Source organism: Anas acuta, chromosome 2, assembly GCF_963932015.1.
Source record: "Anas acuta chromosome 2, bAnaAcu1.1, whole genome shotgun sequence".
NCBI lineage: Eukaryota > Metazoa > Chordata > Aves > Anseriformes > Anatidae > Anas > Anas acuta.
The window spans coordinates 154,021,918-154,034,700 of NC_088980.1; the positions used below are offsets into that span (position 1 = coordinate 154,021,918).

The 12,783-nt window shown below is 38.6% G+C and overlaps 1 protein-coding gene across 1 annotated transcript in view; it reads right to left on the reverse strand.

The window, feature by feature from the left end:
• The window catches only part of AGO2 (argonaute RISC catalytic component 2), a 54,447-nt gene that overhangs the window by 11,105 nt on the left and 30,559 nt on the right, over positions 1-12,783 (reverse strand). The window contains exons 11-18 of the mRNA XM_068672721.1: positions 11,435-11,568; positions 8,964-9,148; positions 6,831-6,990; positions 4,726-4,816; positions 3,705-3,899; positions 2,480-2,614; positions 1,226-1,327; positions 210-409 (exon numbers count right to left, since the gene is read on the reverse strand). Coding sequence (XP_068528822.1) covers positions 210-409; positions 1,226-1,327; positions 2,480-2,614; positions 3,705-3,899; positions 4,726-4,816; positions 6,831-6,990; positions 8,964-9,148; positions 11,435-11,568 — 1,202 coding nt within the window. The remainder of the gene's footprint in view (positions 1-209; positions 410-1,225; positions 1,328-2,479; positions 2,615-3,704; positions 3,900-4,725; positions 4,817-6,830; positions 6,991-8,963; positions 9,149-11,434; positions 11,569-12,783) is intronic.

Genomic DNA, 12,783 nt, shown 5'->3' on the forward strand with positions numbered 1-12,783 from the left:
GTTGTTTTTTTTTTTTGTTGGTTGTTTTGTTGTTGTTTTGTTTTTGTTTGTCCTCATTTTTTTTCCCCACCCACAACGTAATTCACTGGGAAAAAAAGCAAACAAACTCGCCCTCAAACCGCTAAGCGAGGATGCCACTGATCCCAGAATTAACAAGCCCGTTTCCCTTCCTGGGAAATTGGGTAGCAATCTCAAACCGTGCAACTCACCTATCGTGTTCTTTATCCACCAGATGGTACCTGGCTCGGAAGGCAACCAGGTGCGCGTAATAGGCAGGCGCAGGGATGGAAACCGACCGGGTGCAGCGTACGTACGTATGACACAACTGGTAGGTGAGAATCTGCAGCTCATCCGAAGAGAAACGATTGTCATCCCAGAGGACGTGGTAATGCGAAGGTCTGCTTGTTCCCTGCAGGCAGATCACACAGGATGTCAGCGTTTCGGAAACATCTCTTCAAATCTCTGCGGGTGAACTGCAATACAACCTGCTACTTCCCCAAAATTACATGTGAAATTCTAGACTTAAGCAAATTTTCCTTTAAAAAGGCAAAGAACTTCCCTCCTTGCTCCTTGTGTAGCAAGTCCCTTTGCATTTTTGGAGAGGATTCCATTTTCTAGAATTTCTTCCACGTCACTAATATTAAATGATCGCACTGAAGTCCACTTTGACCTTGTGAAACTTACAATCTTACAAAGAAGCCAGGCAAAGTAGCTTTATGCAAAACATTCACAACTAACAGTAACCTAACTCGTGCCTTCACTGCACGCACTTCTTTTTAGGGAGTACTGAATTTAGAAGAGTATTAAACTTTCAGTGCTGTTGTTGATTAATAATTTCCATTTCTGGTTCAGAAGAAATCACAAGAAAAAGTGAAACTATAATGGTGCTGTCTGAACGTACTGGAGATTTCCTGTGCGTGTTTCAAGAGAATTTAACATAAGAGGCAGCTAGGAAAAATAGCCCAACTACCTCACCACCATTCAAAGCAGCACGCAGGCAGGAGCGAAGCACATTAAACTAATTGCACACCATGTGTTTCCTGGGTGTTTGGGTTCATTATTTCTTCTAGATGTTAACAGTGATGGAAGAGCATTACAGACAGCACAGGAAAAAGCAGAAACACGTAGAATGAGGTCGTGTCCTTTGTCTCCAGTGTAAAGAACACACAAAATACCAACAGCCAGTCTTAGCACTGAAGTTCTCATCCAACACGAAGTGCTGTACCTGAATACCAGCATGACTACACAGGTAGAAGTCAAACTCTGATGGATGGGTGATTTTTGTGTCCACTGTGGTGCCAGCAGGAATGTTTCCACTTTTTCCAACCTGCATGAACAGTAAATGCAAATATATTAAGGTGCACAAACTTTTTTTTTTATTTTCAGCTGTATAGCAAGGAAGAAGAAAACATTTTAAAAAAATGTAAAAAGTGGGGGAAAAAGGAAGAGATGACCTGCAAAACCTTTGAGTTTCTGTATAATAACTAGCTTTTCTGATTAATGCAAAAAGACTTTCCCACAACTGATTTGTCAATCTCTTTTCACCTTCCCATTCCAGAAGAGATTATTTTTCTGTGACTTTTCTTGTTTATACCTGAAAGAGGACAACCCATGATTGTAAGACAGGCCTCGCCTCCCCTTCAAAATATTCTACTTGAAAGCAGAACTTAGAAATACTCTTTAAAAGCAGTTTAAGGGCAACCACATCACACTATTAATATACAAAACCAGCTGCATGTCAGCCTTAGAAGTAATTCTCTGCTTAGGCAGAGAAGCTTGACAGCAGGAAAGCAAACATGAGAAAAGCCCTGTCTGTGAAAAGAGGTTTGGGGTTCAGAAGTCTCCATTTCCAGAAATAACACCTACAAATGTACACTGCTACATATAACATGTCATGACACTCCATATGCCCAAACCAAATTCCAGATATCCAAGAGATTAGATACCTAAGAGATCTTACACGTATCGTTAAAGGAAAAGAGTTCATCTCACCTAATAGTTTCCATGTCTACATCCCAGCTGGCTACCTAAGAGTCACTCTAGTCAACAGGAATCAAATCAGTGAGCTTGCTAACACTACGTTAGGAAGAAGCATACCTTAAACTGTGTTGGAAATATCCAACAGACCTCTGCTTACCAAAAAAAAAAAAAAAAAAAAAAAAAAAAAAAAAAGAGTGCCTGAACTATTTCAGAGGTAGATATCTACATTAGAAGCCTTACACTACTTGAGACCAAAACAGGAACAATTTGATTAACTTTAAAAAATGATGTAAAGACTTATTCAAGGATGCACACTGTTGCTCTTTCATAAAATCTTCTTGCCAATTATTATATGGGATAAAACCTGGAGGCTTTCCCTTCAAGGCACAGTATTTCACCCAATACATGATGTAGCTCTTTAAACGAAGCAAGTTCTTCCTATAGCACCCGAGCAGTTCGTATGTGTGTTAGATACTCGTTGGTCACAGTCAGAACGTACCCGTTCATTTTTATCTGTACAGAAGAGTCTGGTGTGATGCCTTTTCTGCACAACTATGAATGTAATTCCAGGCTGGTAATCCTTTTCTAGTTTAATGCATGCTTCTCTGATAGCCAGCAATTCATGATGGAGAACCTGAGTCAGAAGCATAAAGATACGTGATAAATATGAAAGACAGCTTAGAGATGACTCTTTTATCATGTTCCTTCTTGCACTGTCACTCAGAGCAATGAGATGTCAAAGCATTCAGGATCAAACCTCAATTTCTCCACTTAATGAGAACAAATTAGATCACCCGTTCCCTGAGCCAGGCCAGAGCTGGTTCCGTATTTGTTCAGCTCCAAGCATGAGGCTTGGGCTAATAAAGCTGTGTGTCAAAATCTTTTCAACTGCCAAAGACAAATGAACATTTAATTAGGCTGTTGAACATACAACAGCCTAATTATTTTTTAGGCTAGTACAAGGGATAAAAATCCAGAATTGCTCAACTGTGTACGCTTTTCCAGCTGTGTAAAGCAAGGCTAAAGGGATCAACAAAAACAAAGATAAATGCAGTAAGCGAAAAACAATTTGGGATTTATGGTAACTATAAAATGAAAACTCAATAAAAAAAATGGAAAAAAATAAAAGGAGTTTTATTAATTGATGTTTACTAAAGTGACCTTTCCTCCCTTCCCCTTTGATTTTGAGAAGTAGACCAAGTTCTCTATCTTTAAATTTACATGTAAGAATATTGGAAAGGAAAGCATATTTAATATCTTTAAGATATAAATAAAAATATTTAATAAAGCATGGCATTTGTAAGCGAACAAATTAAATACATTTGTTGAGTTTTAAACAGAACAAATGAGAAGTGACAGTGTAAAAATAGAGAATATTACACTTGGTGTAAAGCAGGAAAATGAGCTTACACTTCAGTTTTCATTACTGTCCACATTCTATGGGATCCAAATTGACTAACGTATCTTCAGTAGGTCACAGATGCTGAACAGACTTGAGTTCTAAAACTATACTTTATTGCTTATATTTTTGCAAAGTTAAGTATGTTAAGGTGATCAGGTATTAAAAAAAAAGTTCCTAAAACAAGTGAAATTTTCCCTGCTCCTCTTGGTCAGAATGTAACAGATTTGTTGAGGGTACACTACTTTTCATGGCTCCATCCACATAAAACTACATTTACTACCAGAAACCAACAGAATAAAAACCTCAAAATGAAAAATGTAACCTGTTGAAACTGCCCCTCGGAAACGCCATCTCTGTAGAAAATGATACGAGTTGGTTTAAATCTGGTTGATTTGTAGAACTGGATAAGCAACTCCCTGACCATGGCAGCCAAATCTTGGATGATTTCTTGGCGGTGCTGCTGGACCCGAACAGTGGCACAGTATCGATTAGGGTGAGCGTCCATGCTTCCTACAACCTGGGGAAAAAAGGCTTCGTATCACACCAAACTTAAAAGCAGTTTAATAAAGGTAATTGATTAAAGTAACTGAACTGCCTTTTTAAACAGGCAATTTTCTGTTTATTAAACCTCAAAGTTCGTATTTTTAAAATGCCATTGGACTTACAAATAAACAAACAAAAACTCTACACATCAAAAATCCCAACCCATCTCCACCTCGCTTTCCAGGACATGTGTGCAGCTTTTTAAAACAGGTATTTGTTTATTTAGCACCAGAGTTAAGTCTAAGATGAATATTGCACATACTGCCTGCAAAGATTCTCATTATTAAATAAGCCAGAGCATCTATTACAGGTGTTGGACATAATGCAAGTCGTGCCATTCTCTATACTTAAGATTACTTGAATTATTTAAGAATACTTGATATTACGGCACAGTATGTGTCATCAGAAAGCTTAAATCCCCCCCAAAAAACACAAGTGAAGCTCTCAAATTCCTATTCAACAATTGATAAGTTCTTAACATTCTTAACCGCAGGTTAAAAAGATCTGGAGAAGCAGATTTAGACACACACCAGCTTATTACAGGTTGATAAATATCAGCTAATAGAACAGCTCCTCTGTGCATTAGCATCTCGGGCATTTTACAAAGCAATACACACATTGAAGTAATTAGTATCAGACTTCTCTCCAAAGTTTCATTAAGTTCTGCAGAGAAATAATTTGTAATACCGTAACTAGGCAATCAGAAGAAATAGACCACAAAAGAATTGCAAGTAATAAATGTTTCAGAACTGAGCAGTGGGGGAAAGCAGAGGTTAAAGATAACTACACAGTTTACTCACTGCAGCAATGGAAGGCTTTTTTCCATCCCCAGCTGGAGGATGAGTTACATCTGCACCAAGGAATATGACAGGCTGTTGAAATACTGGTGGTCTGGTAAAGAGAAAGCAAGTTTATAAAAGCAGCATGGCTTATGCCTAATAAAGCACATTAGAAGCCAGCTAAATAGCTCTCTATTCTCTTGCCATGAATTAGCCAACAATTTCAACTTAATCAGAGATGGTCACAAGCAATGAGACAGTACTTTGTCCTGATCAGGGCTCTCATGCTACATACAAAGTACTTAGGCATATTTTTAAAGCATAACTGATAGTTCATTTTCACTAAAAATGAGAAAAAAGGATTTTTCTAACTCGTAGAGTCACCACCTCTATTAATTAAACCACACAGAAGGATCAAAAGTTGCTTCTTCAGCATCAAATAGCATCTGAGAAAATTAAACAACTGCACACATGATTTTGTTATGATTTTGATTATGTTTATGATTATGATTTTGTTTCCAAATGAAAAGACAACCACATTTTTCCTTATCAGTGCTATCAGTTACTGCTTTAGAAATAGATTTGTTAAGCTGTGCTTCAAAGATTAATTAAACCCTTAAGATATTAGTCTACTGCCTCAGAAGTAAAACTCCAAAACACTGTGCTCGAAATGCGAAGCTTCAACTCTATTCCTAACAAAAGGATTTTAAATGGGAGATTTTAGGCCACTGGTATTTTTGGTGTTCGTGATGTATGAAGAATGGTTAGGTAAGTTGATAGACTCAACTGTTCTCAGATCTCCTCTAAAAATGAATTTGAAGGCAATTTTAACAATATAACTTGTAATGCAATTAGAGAATTGTTCTTTTATAGAAATAACTGTTCTAGTCCTGCCCTGCAACCAACATAAAATACTGATGGAAACGTTCTGTTCCAAATACCCCCAAAAAGTACTTTTCTGGAGCATTCAGGCACTTTGTGCAGTTGTGCTGCTCTGCCTTTTCCCCTTTATTTAACTCCATTTTCTTGAATGCATAGTTTATTGGTACGAGGAGCAGAATTCAACTTTCTGCCCTTTTCATTGCTGTTAACACATGCACTTAACACAGAATTTGTGTTTATGAAGCCTGCTTCTATGGTGTGCAGGTCTTTCTGTCTTGTTTCCACTGCAGTATCTTAACTCTGCTCTAAAAACCACTGTGCCTTTTTAAATGCAGTCTCCATAATACAAAGATTTTCTGTTGCTTTAATACTGGTTGACAGAGTCCACACTGCCAAGGCTTCATATATTTAGTGCAATAAACACAATTTGACAAGATAAACAAAACATACATCCCATCCCTTCTCATAACATGCCCCGTTCTCTACCCCACCAGATACTTTTTGGATTATTTTTGTGCAGCTGCCCTCTGACTAGCCTAAATATCAAGTGAGAATTTGCTTATCTATGCAAAACAGTGTCTGCTTCTTTGATACAGGAATGATGTAGCAGGCTGCTCCATGGGCTCTCTGTAACTTGAAATGCAATGTGTGTAAAAATGCCATGTTTTCCCTGATATAGAAACCCAATTGTTCATTTTGATTAAAGTTACTCTTAGTAACAGCATCTGTGTGTGTATGTAGAACTAAAGCTTCTCACTGTAATACTAATACGAAATTGCAAGGTAAACCCTGGAAATAAATTAGTTCTTTGCCCTCAACTTCTGTTTTTTTGATGTCTGTTGAAGTTGAGATGTACAATAAAATAAAGAATCTTCACCACAATTAATCTATAAAGGAAAAGGCACTATTATTTAAGATGTTTTCTATTTGTTTGAAAACTCAAAACAAACAAAATTTTATTTTTTTTTCTCCATTGAAGTGGAAGCTGTGTATTTCAATGGCCAGATTGCAATAAAGCTTTTTTTTTTTTTAATAAATTACAGCTGGAACATGTATTCCTCTACAGTCTGTAACCCAGCTCGTGCAAAACTGCATTTGAAGCCAAAAGATATAGTCTGACTGAAGACTCACTTAAATTACAATGTGATTGACTATTGAAAAAAACACTTAGTTACTTAGTTATCTTATACCATCCATGTTCTTTTACCATACAATACCCTCTTCCTCTGTGAAGGATGCCTTACCTTCCCTGTGGCAGTAAAATGTTATTTACACCTCCTAATTTGACGTTTATTTTTAAGCAGAGGTTGGACAGAGTTTGTGGTGTTGTTCTTTGCACGTTCTTCATCTGAACACACTGCGTAGCCATTCCCAGCACGGTGTCACCAACACGCTTCACCTCCGCTGCAAAACAAAGAAAAAAAATTATATATATATTTTGTGTATCACAAATCAAATAAACGTAGGAGACACTGAGTCAGTGACACCTGGAGTTTTAGTAAAATGATTGTTTAAAGAGAAAAAAGAAAAAAAAATAATCCCTGACCCAACCCTGCTCTCCAGAAATCCTCTTCCCAGTTCTCTACCGCTTCCATCAGTTCACAACACAGTACCTCAGTCCTAGACATCACTAAAGGCACTGCTGGCTGATTTTAACTACAAATTATTTTAAATGAGACTAATTATAATTTCAGAATTACAGTGTTTTAGCAGCATCGAAGAATCTTTGGCTAATGGAGTCAGGTAACAGGGATAATATTAGGATGATGCACATTTTATTATTAAACACTGGTCTAGTAACACAAAATTAGTATTAGTGTGCTAAATAACATTGAGAAAATCATGGTCATGTCCTTCCAGTTTATCATCTTTTGCCCTGACTTGCATAAAAAGCAGCCACTTTAGCAAAGGATGGCCCATAAAAACTCCAAAATAACTCATTAAGAGCCATGCTCCTCAAAGGTTAAAATGAATCCCATTGTTAACAGCAAAACTGAAACTTAAAAGCTTTAAGGGAAGTGTATAATCTTACACTCAGAAGAAATGTAGGCTCCAAGACAGCAGATATCCATTTATCCCAAAGGAACAGAATCAATACTACTCTTGGAGAAGATGCAACACCATTTGGCATCAGGAGAGGGAAAGAGACTTTCTGAGGAGCAGGGGGAGAGAAGGAGAAGAGACAAGAGTGTGTGTATAGATGTGCAAGAGGATGGAAGAGCACAGGGAGAAAATGAGAGGTAATTAGAGGGCGCAGAGAGAACCATAATTGAAGATAATGAGAAGGAAAGCAGATGAGAGAGATACCACATCCTCTCAGTAGTCAGAGGGAGGAAAGAATCCCCTCTTCATGCCAAGCAGGAAAACTGCAAGATGTCATTTTGCATTGGATTTGTACTGAACAACCTAGAGACAGACAGCTTTCTTTGCAAGGCTGAACTAAAAAGAAAAAAAAAAAGTGTTGTTTTGTGGAGACTTGTTCTTAACTCTCTCACTTTTTAGTTTATATCAGATAATCTTGGGAAAAGAATTAGGAACCTATTTTCTACTGTATTAAATCGGTGAGAGATGGGATGGGGAAAACAAATCCACAGCTGCTTGGTAGATCGGGGCTGTGAGAAAAAGAGTCCTTGAAGCTATGGGAGTAAAACAGTGGATGGTGCTACAATTAGGCAGGGTTAAGTGAGAAAAGGAGGAAGGCAGGACAGGAAAAAGAACAGTCCTGTGTTTAGGAAGAGCTAGGTAAAACAAGATGTGTGGTTTGTGTCTCAAACATTAAACCTTATGTCTATGTGCTAAGTAAAATGCTCTATTTGTCAATCTGTTGCCAAAATCAGTTGAAGTTGCTGACTTTTTTCACCCGTGTAATTCCAGACATTTGTGCCCTCGTGATTCAAGAGTTAAAAACTGAAATGGGAAAAATCCACGGGCAGAAATTTTCTACTTCATTCAACTTCTTTTGCCAAAGGCTGATGGCATGAGTAAGCAAAGACATCTTAAAAGCTACACAGCTTCTGAGCTCGTTACTTCAACCACTTGGGACTTTTAGGACACCAATTACAGTAAGTTCATTTTAATCCACAACATAACACTTCAATCAATTTCCAAAAAGCCCCAATTTTACCTTTCTCACTCACGAATGCAACCAACAGGATGAACATGCAAAAGCAAGTTAAAAGCATAGTCAAAAATAAGAACATACATTAAGGTATTAATACAAAGCATCACACAGCACAAGAAGAGGAATAAATTTAATTCATAGGCTATTTCTAAATTGAATTTATACAATTGAACCAGAATTAATTTGTTTTTCAAATAATTCGAAAAAAATGCATGAAATTGTGACTAGAACATGCTGGTGAGTTTGGCTTACTGACCATAGACTGGTGTCTTTCCTGGCAAAATCACCACAACAAGCTGCAGGCCGGTGTAAGTGTTCTTGAGATGTCTGAACATGGGCTCCACGCTGTCGGCTCCCTGGGCGTATTTACAGAAGCACGGCTGCCCTTGGATTGGCATTCCTGCATCTCTGGAAATCTTCCTCAGCTGTTCCGTAAAGGACCTACAAGGATGGAATACATTAGATTCTCAGAAAGAAAAAAAAAATCTGATTTTTGTTCTCATTTTTGCTGGAGTGGTCTCTAGACTTGCAGAGCTTTACTGCCCAAAATAGTTCGGAATTTATCCCAAGCACATCTTCAATTTATTGTGCCTAGGTAGTCACTGAAGGGAAGGTAGGAGAAGATAAGGAAACACACTGTGTAGACGATGCCATTGCTGAAAAGTCGACTTCCAAAGCAAAGGAGTTATTCTACTGTATTTGATCTTCCTATGGAAGAAAGAATATGAGCTTCTTTTTGCAAAACAAACTACAGGGGTGATAGCTTGGATAGCCCGCTACACCAGACTCTTGTGTGTATCACTATAAAAGTTACAGGAACTTGTTTTTTGGTCCTGGTAAGAAAAACGACCAACAGAAATTAGCAGCAATTGCCATCTCAGAGAATTAATCTAACATCAGTAATAACACACAAAAAAACACCTTGCTAGATCACCAGAGAAAATGTGTACCCTGGAGGTGCAGACAAACCTTCTCCAGGTTTTTTACTGCACCTCTTGCAAGCAAGACAACAGAAAGCACTTCAGTGTGGCATGATGGAGGTTTATAAAGCACACCGAGTCTGGAAATCGTGTTCAAAGTCCAAGCTTGTCCAATTTAGATGCCTGTAAGTCCCACACAGGCAGGCAGTGAGGTGCCACAGTGCGGATCTGTAGAGCAGAGAGCTTGGTACCACCTTTATTATTTTGGAGTGGATGTCTCCAGAGGTGCGTAACAAGTTGCTCCCCTTCACCAAGAGGCACCATGTAGCACTGTCTTGCCCACAGGGGGCACGAAGATTTTTTCCAACCCCGTTGCTGTTCTCGTGAATCATAAAGGAGCGTGAGGTTCAGCCCTGCAGCTTGTGACTTCTTGCAGAAAACATGCACGTTAAGCATTTTCCCTGGCAAAACGATTATTTGCCACTCTAAGCAGAGAGAGTCAGTGGCAGAACATGCAAGTCTGCACTGCTGCAGGTTGTGAGCCTTTCATTTTAGGATTCTGTCTGTAGGTACAGTGCCTGAGACAAAAGGTGCACTTAACATCCCCAAAAGCAGGATGATTTTGAAGACTTAAGGTTTTTTAAGGTGTTTTTTTTCTGATGGATCTAAAGCAGTTGAGTTCCAGTTAACTGAAGATGCAACAAGATGCAGCCACTTTCCCAGTATGAAGGAAATTCCTTTCACTACAAGGACAAACCCCATCTGAACTGTAATAATCTTAATAACCTGCCAATCCCTCTAATCTGTCTCGTACCCTCCCAAAAACTGAGTTCTCCTAGGCCAGAGTTCCACTAGAAGCAACATGTGTAAGGGAAAATCTGCTGGCAGATTAATTCCTGTCAAGCACCTGGAAAAAAACAAGTCCTTAGCTTTAAAAAAGAGGATGCTAACTGAAAGGTAACATTTCCACTGTTTTCTCACCACTTATTAGGGAAAGGTTCCCAAGCTATTTGGCAAATTATCTACCAGAAGCTTGTTATGGGAATACCGCTGCGATGAATAACCACGGCCCTGCATTCACCTGACAAAGAGCAGCTGAGTCACCTGCCAGGGCAGCTAAGAGCCACACTTGCCTGTGCACGAAGGGAAAGCAACTGTGTACAAAAAGATTTAGGCAAATCCACCTACACAGGCACGCACACTTTCCTTGATCTAAGAAAGGCTAAGGTCACTTTTAACAAGTCTTCCATTTGTTTGTGACAAAAGGTAGGGAAACGACATCCAAGAAATTAATTCTAACGTTGAAAGTCAATAAAATAACTACAAGTCCTACTGAACTTGTGACTACAGTAACTTGTACACTGCTGTACTCCTGCATCTGGGCAGAAAGTTGGAGGAAGTTGGATTACTTCTGAAAATATTCCTTTGAGTAAGTTCTGCATAAATTACTCCATTCCATATAAGGAGGAAAAGAACTAAGAAAAATACAAGCTAGCTTTCAGTCCTGACAAATACTTAGTGCTGAACGTCCTTCATAACAGCACTTGGATCATCTGAAACTCAAACTTAAGGCCTCATTGTGGTAGGAACCTTGCCATTCAGCGTTAGTTGGTTTTGCTCAGTCTGATTTTGAGGATTTCATTATGCCAACATTGAAATCATGATGGCATCAGTCAAAACACTAAGAGGAACTTCAAAAGCACTGTTAAAGATGTACTGCCATGCGTTAAACAAACTATATATTCTAATTAAATTATGATATTTCCATACATGTAAGTAATAAAATCATCTTATGCAGCACACTTACTTAAGATGAACTTCAGTGCATTGGCGCTGGGGAGCAAAGCAAGCGATTGCCCAAACCTTTATTTCAATTCCAGTGTGAAACTGTTTATTCCTCATGTCCCAAACTCCTTGAACTGGCGTAGCAATTGCTTTATTCTGGAAGAGGAAAGAAAAATGTAACATTAATGCACAGAATGATTCATGCTAACAAAGATCAGTTACGTTTGTGCTTCTCTCCAACCAGCAGATTATTTATAGTCTGAGGTCTTTCTCTACTGTTTACACCTATCCTACCTTATTAAGATCATTCTATCACTTTAACAAGACAGCTGGCCAGGTTGGTGAAAAGGAAAGCTTGTAAAAAAATCAAGCAGGCATTGTTCATTTCTCCTGTTTATGGTTTTCTTTGGTTACATAAATCAGCCGCAGACAGAAATTATACACGGATATTAAGACAGATGCTATCAGGTGGTATATAAATCATCAGGAATGTACATTTCTACAGGAACTTTTTTTTTTCCTGCAGGAACTTCACAATTGCTGGGTGAACTTTCCAAGAGTGACTCGATCCAAGTGCTATCAGCATTTTATCACTAAGTAGAGGCAAATAGTGGTTCAGTGTCAACTCAACTCCAGAAAAGACCCAAAAGAGATGACAAACGATGACTAGTTACTGAACTCTGACCTCTGCAACCATTTTCTCCCATCAAGTGGGTATTACTGTGATGGATTATCTCCATTAAGGATGGCAGATAATGGATACAGGACAACAAACTAATTCTGGTTACATTAATTACCTTAATAAGCGTCAGTCTGTAGTAGATGTTTTAGACAAGTTACCACGACGTCTGCCTTCTCATTGAGCAGACGAGGCCAAAAATCTTCAAGACACAGACACAAATTTGATGATTCATTTTGCAAAGAGTTGGGTTTGCTGAAAGCAGCACCTCCCCCAGCTGCCATTGTCTTCCCCCTCTCTTCTTGCACCAGAATAGTTCCTAAGAGCACTCTCCCTCATCAAGATGAGGCAATGGCAGCTGGGTTACCTTAACCTGACACTGGAGGAAGGTTTGAGCTAATCTGGCTGATTTTGACTGAAGAGCATTAGGTAGAAGACAGAATCACAATTTAAGACATGAGATCCCTGCCCCTTGCAGGTTTATGGCAGTTAACAGTGAGTTGTGCACTGGAACAGAATTATCTTCAGCCGGTGATGCATGATGTAGAAAAGGTTCATCAGAAGCCTCCACAAATTAAGTCATCCTAAACATCAAGGCTTTCATCTTGCAGAAAAACAAGATGCTGTGTCATTGATAGAAAATACTACTTTTAAACTTTTTTTTTTTTTTTTTAAAGACAATGAAGTAGGGT